General features: G+C 60.3%; 1 protein-coding gene across 2 annotated transcripts in view; it reads left to right on the plus strand.

Moving 5' to 3' along the window:
- Positions 1-5,511, plus strand: part of SLC38A3 (solute carrier family 38 member 3) — a 68,836-nt gene extending 63,325 nt beyond the window's left edge. For both annotated transcript variants that reach the window (XM_084634278.1, XM_084634279.1), the window contains one exon: positions 2,144-5,511. In XM_084634278.1, the coding sequence (XP_084490404.1) occupies positions 2,144-2,248 (105 nt within the window). In that variant the 3' untranslated portion in view covers positions 2,249-5,511. The remainder of the gene's footprint in view (positions 1-2,143) is intronic.
- Positions 5,512-14,046: the final 8,535 nt, after the last annotated feature.

The raw sequence follows: 14,046 nt of genomic DNA on the forward strand, positions 1-14,046 counted from the left end.
TCAGTCACCTAACATTAATAGCTATCAATATTCTGAAAACAATGGCCTTAATTTCCAGAGTCCTCCCCTCTGTGTGTATGGGGGGGCACAATTTTAGGGGGAACCACAAATCCCTTGCACTTTGCAGAGGGTTGGCTCTCACTTTAGAAGCAAGGAGGCGCATTTATAGCATGGGAGGCTCCTCAGATGTCACGAGGATACAACCCACGAGTCCTGAATCTGAGACCATCACCACTAACCACTAGATCCCACTCCCCTCCCACAGCCAGGGACAGAACCTAAGTTCCCTCTAAGCTGCACAGCTGTGCATCAGGCTATTAAGGGCCACGCAGGCACGCAGCGGGGAGAGGCACCTCTCATCTGGCCCCGGACTGCTGTGGCAAGAGAGGGCTGGGGGGAGTCGAGTCCTCTCTCCCCAGGGCAGCCTGCACCCCAACCTCCTCATCCCCAGCCCCATCCCAGAGCCCGCATCCCCAGCCGGAGCCCTCACGCCCCCACACATACCAACCCTCTGCCCCAACTCTGAGCCCCATCCCAAACCCCTCATGCCCAGCCCCACCCCAGAGCCTGCATCCCCAGCCAGAGCCCTCACCCCCTGCAATCCAACCCCCTGCCCCAGCGCTGAGCCCCCTCCCACACTCTGAACCCCTCTGCCCCAACCCGCCACACATCACCTCCAAATATGCACATAACAACATTCATTCCACACATGGACGTAAAAAACATAGAGGGACCATTGGATAGAACACAGGAGTCCTGAATCTCAGCCACACCACCACCACTAAGCCACACTCCCTCCCAGAGCTGGGGATAGAACCTAGGAATCCTGGCGCCTAACCCCGGCTCTAACCACTGGACCTCGGGAGGAAAGGGCCTGCAGAAGAAAGGGAGATAGTTATAACAATTAAGTTTGGGCCGGGGGGGAGGGGATGAGCTGTGTGTCTGAGGGGCATGGGTGGGTGTGGTCAGGTGCAGAGCTGTGTGTCTGAAGGTTACAGGGGGCGATGTCAGGGGTGGAGCTGTGTGTTTGGGGATGCAGGTGGGTGGTGTCGAGGGTGGAGCTGTGCATCTGAGGGGCATGGTTGGGGCGGAGTTGTGTTTCTGAGGGGCACAGTCGGGTGGGGTTGAGGTCAGAGCTGTGTGTCTGGGGAGAGCGGGTGGGTGAGGTTGGGGGCGGAGCTGTGTGTCTGGGGAGAGCGGGTGGGTGAGTTTAGGGGCAGAGCTGTGTGTCTGGGGAGAGCGGGTGGGTGAGCTTGGGGGCGGAGCTGTGTGTCTGGGGAGAGCGGGTGGGTGTGCTTGGGGGTGGAGCTGTGTGTCTGGGGAGAGCGGGTGGGTGAGCTTGGGGGCGGAGCTGTGTGTCTGGGGAGAGCGGGTGGGTGAGGTTGGGGGGGAGCTGTGTGTCTGGGGAGAGCGGGTGGGTGTGCTTGGGGGTGGAGCTGTGTGTCTGGGAAGCACAGGTGGGTGAGCTTGGGGGCGGAGCTGTGTGTCTGGTGAGAGCGGGTGGGTGAGGTTGGGGCGGAGCTGTGTGTCTGGGGAGCGCGGGTGGGTGAGGTTGGGGGCGGAGCTGTGTGTCTGGGGAGCGCGGGTGGGTGATGTTGGGGCGGAGCTGTGTGTCTGGGAAGAGTGGGTGGGTGAGCTTGGGGGCGGAGCTGTGGGTCTGGGGAGAGCGGGTGGGTGAGGTTGGGGGCGGAGCTGTGGGTCTGGGGAGAGCGGGTGGGTGTGCTTGGGGGTGGAGCTGTGTGTCTGGGGAGAGCGGGTGGGTGAGGTTGGGGCGGAGCTGTGTGTCTGGGGAGAGCGGGTGGGTGAGTTTAGGGGCAGAGCTGTGTGTCTGGGGAGCGCGGGTGGGTGACATTGGGGCGGAGCTGTGTGTCTGGGGAGAGCGGGTGGGTGAGGTTGGGGGTGGAGCTGTGTGTCAGAGGGGCAGAGGTGGGCTGGGTTGAGGTCAGAGCTCTGTGTCTGAGGGGCAGAGGTGGGCAAGGTTGAGGGTTGAGCTGTGTCTGAGGGGCTCTGGGTAGGTGAGGTTGGGGGTGGAGTTCTGTGTCTGAGGGGTGGAGTGGGCGGGGTCAGATGTCTGGACCTGTGCCCGGTGGGCCGAGCCCGCCCTGGGGCTGATGTCTCCTGCCCCCTGTCTCCTCCCTTGCAGGCTGCCGGCTTCGCGGGCCTTGGCGTGCTCTTCATGGTCATGAGTCTCAGCTTCATCATCAGCGACTGGGCGATGGGTGGCGGCAAGAGCGGGGGCAGCCACTAAGAGGGCAACAGGAGGCACCCTCCTGCCCCCGCCCCACACCCTGGGAGATGGGGCTGACTGAGCCATGCTCCCCTGCCCCTGTCCTGCTGCTAGTACTGTCCAGCGACCCGGACCTCACCACTGCCGAACCAGGGATGCACCCGCAGCCCTGTGGCACTACTGGGATTTTCCCAGCGCAGGCGAGCCAGCCCTTCGCAGCCAATGAATGTAGCATGGGGGGGGGCGAGCAATCCGTGGGCCTGGCTGGGCTGGGCCAGTCCGGCCGGGGAGCTTCAAGTGCCAGAAGGAGGAGAAGCAGGTCTAATGGTTGTAGCATGGGAGTGGGCTCTATTCCCAGCTCTGCCCTTGTCCGGCTAGGTGAGCTTGCCTCAGTTTTCCCATCTGTAAAATGGGGCTGCTACTTCCCTACCTCACTGGGGGCTGGCTGCGAGACGGAGCCGCTCCATGCACATGTGGAGCAGCCAGAAGCCCCCCGATGGCGGTGGCAGCGAGGCAGTCAGAGGATTGTTCCAGGGGGGCAGGAAACAGGAAGCGAGTGCTGCCAAGTGGGAAGTGACGCAGACAGAGGGCACGTCCTGTCAGGGAGCAGCTTGGCAGCGAAAAAGAAACGAAATGGGGCAGGGTGTAGTGCTGTCCCGTCCTGTGCCTCAGTTTCTTTTTCCCTGCCGGGACACAGGGCCAAACACGCCCTTCCGAAGCCCCTTTTCCTGTTGAGTGTGGGGGGGGGTCCCACGCTCTGTGAGGCAGCGGCAGAGTTGTGCTAAGCCCGCAGCCATGATCTCACACCTGCCAAGGAGGGTGGCATTTGGGGTGAACTGAGGGGCAGGGACACCCTGCACTGGAGGGAGCAGGGCCTTGGCATATCTAACCTTGGCCCGTGTGGGTGGAGGGTCCAATGCCAGCCCTGGTATGCCCCCCCCATCTGCTATCACAAAGGGGGCCTTGCCCGCTGCCTGGATCAGCTCCCTGCCCCACAGCATTGAGAGACATGGCCCAACCGTGCCCCCTTCTCAGGAGGGCCTTCCCCACTGGCTGGCAGAGGGTGCCCCACTGAGAGTTGGCAGTGTGTGCTGGGAATTGTGGCCCTGCCATTGAGCCTGTATAGAAACTAAACAATCCCTAAAAATTGATTTGCTGCTAATGGAAATAGTTTAGGAGAACCTACATTAATTTATATTGTATATGTGTACACACACACATACACACACACGCGCGCGTACACACATACTGTTGTTATTGTGTTACTGACCTTGCGGTTAGTGATTTCCATAGGGTGCCCATCCCATGCAGACCGTGTCAGTGCTGGGAGGGTCCAGTGAAATTGTGTTTGGTTGGCTGCTGTCTTCAATTTGGGATGCCCCCTCGTTACTGCTTGTGGTGGGCATGAGGAGAATCAGTTCACCATGGGCCTCTCGTTTTGTCTTCCCACCCGGCCAGTTCGCTGGGGTGAAGCCAAACCTGGGGGCGCCGGCAGCGTGCACCTGTTTAATATCTTCTGCCCCCCCTTTGGACAGGTCTTCTCCACCTCTCTGACCTGTGGTCCCATCAGACTTCAGCCCAAACCAAAGATGGCTCCCAGCCCTCTCCACATGCTATGGTCATGGGTCCCTCTTCCTCAGGGTCTGGCTGGCTGAGGGGCAGGACATGGGCAGAAGAAGCCACCCTGGATGTGGCCTCCTCCCAGACCCACAGCAGGGGCTGTTCTTGGTGCCTTGGAGTGGGGAGACCTGCAGAGCTCCCTAGCTAGCTGTGGGTGGGGGTCCCCAGGCAGTGAGGGGGCCTCCTGGCCTAGCTGCTAGTGAGAGTTTGACCGCGCTAGCCCTAACGCCGTGGGAACCACGTGATGGCTTTGATTTCCCCAAAGGGAGAGGCCGCGTCACTCTGAACTTTTCCTGTGTGAACCTGAGTAGTCCCGGCAGCAGGGTCCTGGTTATACTGGCTGTTGCTGGGCTGGACTGGAAAGTGAGCTGGTAGAGGTGCCTAGATTGTAGTTAGAGGAAAAACCCATGCAGAGTCACAGCTCACCACCCAGCTACTGAGGGGCTGGCCTGTGTTCGCCCTCGATCCTGGCCTAAGGGGGCAGGCTGCCTGGGTATGTGAGGGTCACTCATGGAGGGGTGAAGGCAGCAGCGTTGTGTCTGTGTTGGCTGGCAGGGAACCCAGGTGGGGCTCCAGAATGGGCACCCCTCTGAGAGGAGTTTCTGGAGGCTGGGGTTCAGCTAGGAGAACTGAGGCAGGTTTTTCTGGACTCCCCCAGGTGCCTGGGCTTCTTTGACAATGCTCTTCAGACCTCCCCAGGGGTGGGGTGCTTCCCCAAGGGCCTCTCCTGCTGTCCTGCCCGCCCAGTTGGCTCCCCCAGCCCTGAAGCCAGAGCTGGGGGTCCAGCAGGGTGAACCAGCTGCCTTCTTGGGTATACAGCCATGTGCAGGCCTGCGGTGCTGATGCCGTGGGGCGTATGGGGTTCCTGCCTGAGGCCTCCCCAGGCCCGGCTGCAGTGTCACACCCTCAGTGGTCAGGGCACCCATGGACACAGGGGGCTGTTTGTGGCCGCTGTGACTCAGGGACGTCCCAAACCAAGGCACAGCCGCTCCCCCAGGGCCCGGCCAGGGCTCTCTCCCGCGTTTGGCCAGGCAGAGGAGGGTCCCTGGGCTGGAGCGAGACCCATTCATGTCCTGTGGGGGGGCAGCCCTAATGGCTGGGGGCAGACGAGGGTGATCAGTGAGGAGGAAGGGTCAGGGTGGGTGTGTATGTAACCCATATGCCTCCTGGGTGTTGTGCTCTGTCCCCTCTCGTGGTACAGAGACCACTTAGAGATTAGTGAGTCTGCTACAGCTGTAGCTCAGAGGCACGTGGCTTTTAGCTGACACAGTAGAGGCTCATACACTAAGCTCCAGAGGTCCCAGGTTCCATCCCGCCTGCCAATGACTGGGGTCTTGTACATGTACACGAGGGGGGGCAGGGCCCATGGGGGGAGCTGGTGATGTGCTGGCAGGTTCCATTCTGAAGGACAGGGAACACCCTGGGCAGCAGAGGAACGTGGGGCTTGATCTCCCGAACAGAGAACACCGGTGGCTCAGCCCACGGCAACGTAGGGCCCAGACACCAAGGTGACGGGCACCAAATACCTATGCAGTGTAATGAGTCATGGTCTACGGGATGATGCTGCCCCCTGCAGCCCAGGGTCGTCATTGCCTTCAATGCATCCGATGAAGTGACCTGTAGCTCACGAAAGCTTATGCTCAAATAAATTGGTTAGTCTCTAAGGTGCCACAAGTACTCCTTTTCTTTTTGCGAATACAGACTAACACGGCTGCTACTCTGAAACTTGCCTTCAGGCAGGCTCTAGCTCCCAGCATGACTGGGTGGTTTGGGTGTGTCAATTGCCCCTCGGTGAGCCGAGGGAGGTCCTGGGGGCGACCTCCCGCACCTGTGCCCTGGGAGATACCTGCCCTGTAAGCCAAAGAGCAATTGGAGAGCAGGTCGGGAGTGCCCCACACGAGCTGGGGGACATGGGGAGAACAGGCCTATGTTGATGTGCAAAAAGGCGATGCTGGGGGTGCACTAATGTATTCGGATGGCAGAGGACATGGGGGTTGGACATGGGGGTTGAGGGCTGGGGAAGGAACAGCGCCCCTCCCTCTGTGCCCTCCCCCTCATGCCCCAGTTATCGGGGGGTGGGTGGGCACGTGTAGGGTACCCGGCCCACAGCTGCCAGCAGGATGGCCCTTCTACCCCACGAGTGCAACCCCTGCTCTCCCACTAATGCAGGGCCAATGGCAGGCCTGTAGAGGGCGCTCTGCCCGTGCACTGCAGCCTCTACCCAGCACCCACCCGGCACAATGGAAAGATGCCCACAGACGTCAGGGACGCAGGATCGGGCCCGAAGCCGGTGCATTATGCGCCATCACGTCCCCTCCACAAGGGGTGAGCAGAGCATCTCCCCACCCTCCCCCCACCCCTGCCCCTGCCATCCACCGCTGGGGAAGTGGGCCAGGGTGCAGATTCCCACCCTGTGCTAAACCCTCCCTGCAGCCTTGTGCTAACACTGTCTGACTACCTGCCAGCCCGCTGCTCCAGCCCGCAGCACCCCCCAGCCGCCCGCCTGCCCCCATCATTCCTCTGGGCGCCACATGCCCAGGAACCTCTAGGGCACGCCAAAAAACGAGCGGTCGCCTCCCAGGCTCCATCTGCTGCGTGACAGGCACCCTATGAATTCGGTGGGCTGGGGGTAGGGGATGTGCTGGGACACACACGGCGAGGGGTATTTTTGACAACCCTCTGATTGCAAGCGAAATTAAGCAACGCACCATTTCTTGGGGTTGACTAAGTGCAAATGAAGTAACTCAGAGATGTATTTTTGTATCGGGGTGCAGGAAGCTGGACAGCTTTGTGTCAATACTGTATATAAAAGTTGGGGTTTCTAAGGCGCGCTGTGTGGCTCTCAGTAGCTCTGTATAGTGGATTATATACGTAGTCAGTGGAGAGGGACCACTCTACCAGATGACCTGCCTACGCTGCAGAGAACTGACCACGAGATTGGGCCATTCCACAGGCCGGTGGCCACTGCGACATTGGCTAGGGGGACGTCTCCAGATGTCGCTGTGCCGGTGTTAAACTGTCTCCCAGTAGCCCGTAGAGGCTCTCCATCAGATCAGGGCCCTAGTGAAGAGTGGGGAGGGCTAGGCAGTTGCAAAGCTAAAGGGTGTTTTAAGTCAGCTTTATAAGGGCCCGATCCTGCGAGGTGCTGAGCGCCAGCCCGGCAGGGGCAGGCGTTGCAATCAGTGGGTGCTACTTGCCTCCCAGGAAGGGCTCAGCACCAGCACCACTCCCACGATTGAGCCACAGTCTTGGTTACCTGGGGGCTCTGTGGTATTGGAGAGCTCAAGTTGCTGTGCCCTGCTGGCGTGGCAAGGGAGGTGCGGGGTGGCTTGTAACCACAACCAGGGCTCTCTGCTTCTCCCATCTTGGCCGTGCTCAGTGGGTCGTTGCGCTAGGGCGCGTGTGCCCCTGCCTGCCCATTAAGAGGTGGCGGGGCCCGGGTCAGGTTAGCCAGGTAGTGGCAGGTTGGTCCGGCCATCCCGCTCCATCGCTCTGTCCATGAGGCAGCTCAGCAGGCTCCAGTGTAAGGGGTAAAGGGGATTTCAGTCTCACTCTGCATTCGGGACCCTCCTGCAGGGGTCGGGCTGAGCCTCCAGTGCCAGCCCTGGCCTCCGATGTCCTGTTTCTTCCCTAGCGCATTCCCAGCCTGTGAAGGGGGCACGAGGCGCTGGCCAAGGAGCCGCGTAGCTGTAGTGTGTGACAGGGCTAGCGGTCGGTTTTAAATTATATGGTTAAATTAGATTTTTATTTGAAAAGGAAACAACCCCCCCTTTTTAAATAACAATAAAGGGAAAGCAAAACCTCCTTGGATCCGTGTGTTCTTGACGCTGGGAGCCAATGAGACGGACCCAGCGTGCAGAGAGCTGAGGTCCTGCAGAACTACATGCGTGCTGACTGCAGTGCACATGCCAGACCCATACTAAAGACCCGTGGCTCAGGCACAGAACGGGACGTACAGCACACACGGATCAGTGGGGAGCCGCCCCCACTGTAAGTCACTCGCTTGTGAATTACTGCATGGCATGGTGACTGCCTCTATACAAACCAATGAGCTCAGCCTCTTCCCATGCGGCCAAAAGCAGATGTTTATCCCCTTCTGGGGTTGAGATGAGCGTAAGGTAGGCCTTTCATCTGGGCAGACTGAAAATGGACACAAGGAAATCATTACTGGTGCAGCATGCAAAATTAACACGTGGAACTCACTGCTACAATGTATCACTTTGGCCACCAGCAAAGTAGCTTTCTGTTGTTCGTTCTTGTTGTTTTTTAAGGATGAGGCATTTATATAGAGAATGAAAACACCCAGTGTTATCATGGAGAGACTCAAACATCTGGAAAGGTTTTAAAGCCACATGCTTCAGGGCATAAACCAACTCGGACTTAATGCAGGTCAGGAAGGAACTGCCCCTATGGACAGGTTGTTTGGTCATTGCCCACTAGGGGCTTTCTTTCACTTTCCTCTGAACCAGCTGCTGCTGGGTTGCCATGCTCCGCCAGTGCCTGTGTCCCATGCAGGTACGTGAGCGGGTTGGCAGTGCAGCAGGCACAGCTCTCTGTGGCACAGCGGGCACACAGCAGCAGAAGCCCTGTCCGCGATCGCTGCAGAGCGACTGTGCACAGTGCAGTAAGTGCAATGAAGACGTTGGTCCCCAGGTCACAGGGGAGACACATCGGTGTCAGCCCAGCCTGCAAGTGTCTGTTCTAAGGTCCCTGATGCACAGGGAGGTGGGTCAGGCCTCCTCTGCTTGGGGAGCCCAGGGCAATTGCTGCCTGGGCCCGGCCCCATCAGCGCTCATTTGCTGTCACCGTGTGGGTGGACCCGAGGCAATGGAGAGCACAGTCAGGCAAGCTCCAGCGATGCTGCCGTTCAGTGAGCTTCACACACAGCCCCGATTTGAGGTAACTCTGCTCCAGGCAAAAAAACGTGGGGCTGCTGTTTTGTCCAGCATCATGAATGAAACACGCCAGGGTTAGGCCAGGCTTCGGATCGGAGACCACCCCACAGCGTTCCAGGAGCCAGTGTGCGGATGAGTTGGGGCTCTTGCATAGTGCTAGGGGCAACTGCGCAGCAGGGAACGGGGGAGGATCACCTCTGCAGTCAGGGTCACTGCCCCAGCCACATGCTAGGGCCTCTGGGCAGCAGGGAATTGGGGGGGGGGGGGCTGTCACCTCTTTGCTCAGGGTCACTGCCCCAGGCCTGTGCTAGGGGCGCTGGGCAGCAGGGAATTGGGGGGGGGGCTGTCACCTCTTTGCTCAGGGTCACTGCCCCGGGCCCATGCTAGGGGTGTTGGGCAGCAGGTAAGAGCCAGCCCTGGCCCTGCAGAACTTAACTAGACATGTTGTGGGGGAGACGCACCCAGCAGCCCAGTGGCAGAAGCAGGCGTAGAAGCCAGGTCTCCCAAGCCCCGATGCTCTACTTTGCCCACTGGTCCATGCTGCCCCAGCTGGACAGTTTGGCAGATGGCGTGCTCATCTCCCCGCTGGCCGAGGGGGCTCTGGGCAAGCCCAGCAGCACAGAGAGCAGTCAGGACTGTGTCGCAGCAACCAGCTATTTCTTGGGCCAGGCTCTGACCATGCAGGAGATATGGGGCTGCAGGGTTGAGGGGAAGTGCCCCCCCCCGACCCCTGGCAGCACGCCAACAGCCTGGCAATGGCAGGATGGGAACAGGGAGTCCCAGGTAGAGGGCAGCTCCTAGGCCTGCACGGTGTGCCATGAGGTTAGCTGCATGGCAAGTCATCCCCTGGCCTTCGTCTGGTGCTTTGCTCACAGGCAGGTGGCTGGGTGGCACTGCTGTGGGTTGTGAGGGCAGCGAAGCAGGGGACATGGGGGCTGGCGAAGAGGGTGAAACCAGTGGCTGGATGGGGGCCTGATCCTGCTGCCATATCAATTGTCCCCTCACACCAGGGCCTGTCACAGGGTAACTGGCCCTTTAAGGGCGCTGGACTCAACCCCTGCCCATTACCAGGCTGGCAGGTGATGGATGTGAGGCTGGGGCTCGCCCTGCAGATAAGCTGATTTAGAGACCAAGCAATGCCCCGAGAGGCAGAGACAGGCAGGGGCAGGAGCCCCAGAGCCGAGCCGGTCTCCCCATGGGCGGGATGGAAAGGCCTGGCTGGGCAAGACCTGGGGCAGGGGCTTGCCAGGCAGCTGAAAGGGCCGGCTAGTGCAGAGGGCTCAGAGAGCCTAAGGGACCATTCCCTCCTCCAGCCTGAGCATCCATCTGCTGCCAGCCATTGGCTTCCACCCCGCTACCCCGTCCTGAGCCCAGTGACTCTAGCCAGCTCAAAGCATGCCAGGCCTCGGGAGCCCTCTGGGACCAGGCGGGACCGAGAGGCCTTCAGTGCCTGAGGGAATGGCTTAGGTGAGCCTTGCCCAGGTGAACCCCAGCAGGTATCCATGTCCCATGCTGCAGAGGAAGGAAAAAACACCTAAGATGCCAGCCGGGGGGGTTCCCGTCTGTTACCCAGCCAGAAGAAGTTCAGGTCTAGGGCAGAGGTGGGCAAACTACGGCCCGCGGGCCACATTCAGTCCATGGGACCATCCTGCCCAGCTCTTGAGCTTCCGGCCAGGGAGACTAGTCCCTGGCCCCTTCCCTGCTGTCCCCACTCCACTGCAGCCTCTGCTTGCTGTGCCACCAGCGCTCTGAGCGGCATGGTAAGGGAGCGGGGAGCGGGTAGGTTGGATAAGGGGCAGGAGGTCCCAGGGGGGGCAGTCAGGGGACAGGGAGCAGGGGCGGTTAGATAGGGGGTGGGGTCCCGGGTGGCAGTTAGGGGTGGGGGTCCTGGGAGGGGGCAGTCAGGGGACAAGGAGCAGGGGGGGTTGGATGGGTGGAGGGTTCTGAGGGGGGTAGTCAGGGGGCGGGAAGTGGAAGGGGGCATATAGGGGGCAGGAGCCAGGCTGTTTGGGGAAGCCCTCCATACTGTTTCCAAACTCCGATGTGGCCCTCAGGCCAAAAAGTTTGCCCACCCCTCGTCTAGCGGGTGTTTGGCGCCACCTTGTGGCCAGGACTGTACTGCATGCAGCTCACTGCTGGAAGCCACAGTACACTGCTGCTGAGCTCGGGGCCTGGGTCACCACCTGGCCTCAGCCAGGGCCCAGCTCCCTCCCTCACAGCCAAACGCCCGGCTGCCAGCAGAGAGAGAGAGGTAGACGCTGCGGAGGGGGACTGCCTTCCGTCTGGGGGCCATGCCCTCCTCCGTCCCCCCACCACACCCCACCCCCACTGCAGAATCCCAGCACAACCAGGCAACGTGGGCAGCTGGGGCTGGGCAACGCACAACACCACGGCTGAGACTGCCCGGGTGGGCCCGGGGGTGGGAGAGCATGTCAGTGCCCCCTCTGCCTCTTCTTGTGCCCCTCTAGAAGAGGGAAAGGAGCCATGGCCCCAGGTTAGCCAGTCTGGCCAGGTGCAGGTGGGTCCCTATGCTGCAGTCTTTGAGGGGTGGAGGACTGCTGCAGGGGCTGGGCTGTCTACACACACACACACACCCTGTGGGGGTGCAAGCCCTCTGCTGAGTCACCCCCCCATTCCCTGCAGCACCCCATAGTACTGCACTGGGATCAGTAGCAACTCAGAGGGGAGAGCACCCCCCACTGAGTCAATCATAGCACTCCCTGCAGCACAGTGCCCCCTAGTACCGCAGTGTGGCGGGGGGGGGACATCCTCCCCACCAGTCTCTGCAGCAAAGCACCTCCAAACATGCACTGGCTTGAAGTGAACCCCCCTTCCCACCCTCTTTGCTGATTCTGAGCAGAGCTGGGAGCATGCAGCAGAATTCAGCGCCCACTCTGGATTCGACCCCCCCAGGGCCAGGAGCAAGGCTCCTGCCCCCTCTACCAAGGGATTGGACTTCCATGGCATGCAGAGGAGTGAGGGCATTCCTACGGTGTCTATCAGCAACTCCTTCGTGGCGCCGAGAGGTCAGCATGGCCTGCACCTCCCTGGCATGCAGCCTGCCTGGGCATTGGTCCACTGCCACAGCGACCAGCTCGGGTCCCACATAGCCCCCCCAAGGTGCGGGAGGGGGCCCAGCAGGCCCAGCAGCCCCCAAGCAGCACGTAGCAGTGGCTGGTCTGTGTGGGGAGGGGGACGGCCCGAGGAGCCCTGGGCAGGGCTGATGGCTGCGGGTCCCCAGGCTGTGTGGGCTGCCCAGCAGTCACTGTGCTGTAACAGGTTTTGGGATTCCCCCAGCTGGCCACTGGGTGGCCCCATCGCCCTGCCCGCCCAGAGGACTGCGCCCAGGGGTTATTGCCCAGAGATGCCGTGCAGGGCCAGGCAGTGCCTTGGGGGAAGGTGGCTGGGTGGGGAGGGGGCAGGTAGGCAGGATCGGGCCCGCTGTGACTCCCTGTCTGAAATGTTTCACTAGATGCCATTTAATTTCCCTAGCAGGACTGGAACTGTGCCAGGGTCCACCACTCAGTGCTCCTGAGCCTCTCGTGCCCTCCGCTTAGGACGCCCCAGAAAAGGGCAACCCCTGCAGCTCGGATCTAGTGGGCACTGGGGTGCAAAGCACATGGGGGCTACAGGTAGCACCCCAAGCTCCAAAGCCCCTGCCCTCCCTTGGGCTGGAGCAGCAGGGCAGTATGTGCTCCCCGAGGACACTGGGCTCTGACGTTTTCACGCCCAGGCCCTGCAGAGGTTGCTGTGAGTGGGAGGAGCCTGGGATCTATATAAGTCAGTCCTAGACCCAGGCGGAGAGGTGTTATGGGGTGCTGCAGGAAACAGCCCCAGATCAGGGCAGGGGGAGCAGTGCCGTGCCGTGCCGGAGAAGAAGGTACTGAACGTAGAGGGGGTTGGACATAGACCAGGGCCTCTGCGTAAAGACTGCATGTGCAGTATGGAGAGCTTAAGGGGAAAGAGACTAAAAGGGGGTACGTGGGGGGGGACTTGAAATACTGATTGATAAGAACTGCCTTTTTCTCTGGCTTCCTACCGCCCCCCCCTTTCTGGGGTGGCCAGGTCATCCCAGCCCCCCAGGCAATCCCCTGGGGATATTGGGGGTGAGCAGTGGGGCATTCCTCCTGTTCCCTGCCTGTAGCACAGAATCGTCTAGAGTTTGGGCTTGTTCTGGTTGCTTGGTTTAACATGTGGGTGCTGGGTGGGGTGCTGGCCTGTGAGAGATCAGACTGAGTGAGCTGGTGAGCCCGTTGAGCAGAGTCAGAGCTCAAGGCTGCTTTAGGTCGCAGACCCCCAGCCATCACCTGTCTGGATTGCAGTCACCCTGAGACTCGCCGACTATTCCAGCAGGTCGGACCATAGAAGAGCTGGCCAGCCATTTTCAGTCTATTACTCAATTCCCTACAAAATGCAGCTCTTCAGAGAACAAACTGTGACGAAGTTGGGATTTTTGTAGTGTTTTATATGAATAGCTTGTGTGTGTGCCTCAGTTTCCCTGTGTGCTGCATGTTTAACAAGGTGGTGGGAGAGGGTTTGTTGTTGCAAAGGCCCAGGTGTGACCTCGCCTAGTGGCCGGGACCCCTGGACGGACAACGGCCTGGAGATGGGGAACCCTAACAACTGGTGACCTAGTGACTAAGAGGCTCACCCCAGCTTGGCAGTCTGGCCAGGGGGAGGATAAACGACTGAGGAGAGAGGACCCTGGTGACCTGACCAACCACTTCCAGCCAGAGGGGAACAAAGGACAGAAGAGAGAGGGCCCCAGCAACCTGTTTACCTGGAACGGAAGGCAAAGGACAGGGGAGGAGCTGATGGAGCCCTTGCTCTCAGATGCCCAGCTGGAAAGCGCAGGGTCTTGGGACTGGAGAGAGAGAGAGCAGGCAGAGCCCACCTGGATGCAGGGGAGACTGAGATGTGCTGTGCTGAGGGCAGCCAGGCCTGAGGACCCAGAGAGTTTTCTATGCAGTGTTCAGACGCTCAATAAACCCTCCTGTTTTACGCTGACTGAGAGTTGCTCTGGTCTAGAGATCAGGGTTGCATTATTCCCTCTGGGAGTGGAGGCTCTGGGGGTCCAGAGGGAGTGGACTCCCTGAGGGGGGTGAACAGCTAGAGACAGGCATGCTAAGGCTCAGAGAGGTGCAGTTCCAGGAGGCAGCGGGACTTAACCCCTGAGAGAGAGTGGACCCCCGAGAAGGGCTGTCACACTGAAGGGGGTTCCCACCAGGGACCATACAGGGCCAAGTGTGGGCAAGACCTGTGAGTCCGTGATACAAACTATGTGTGAATTCAGGTCGAATTCAG

The sequence above is a fragment of the Lepidochelys olivacea genome, assembly GCF_965140295.1.
Source record: "Lepidochelys olivacea isolate rLepOli2 genome assembly, chromosome: 7".
NCBI lineage: Eukaryota > Metazoa > Chordata > Testudines > Cheloniidae > Lepidochelys > Lepidochelys olivacea.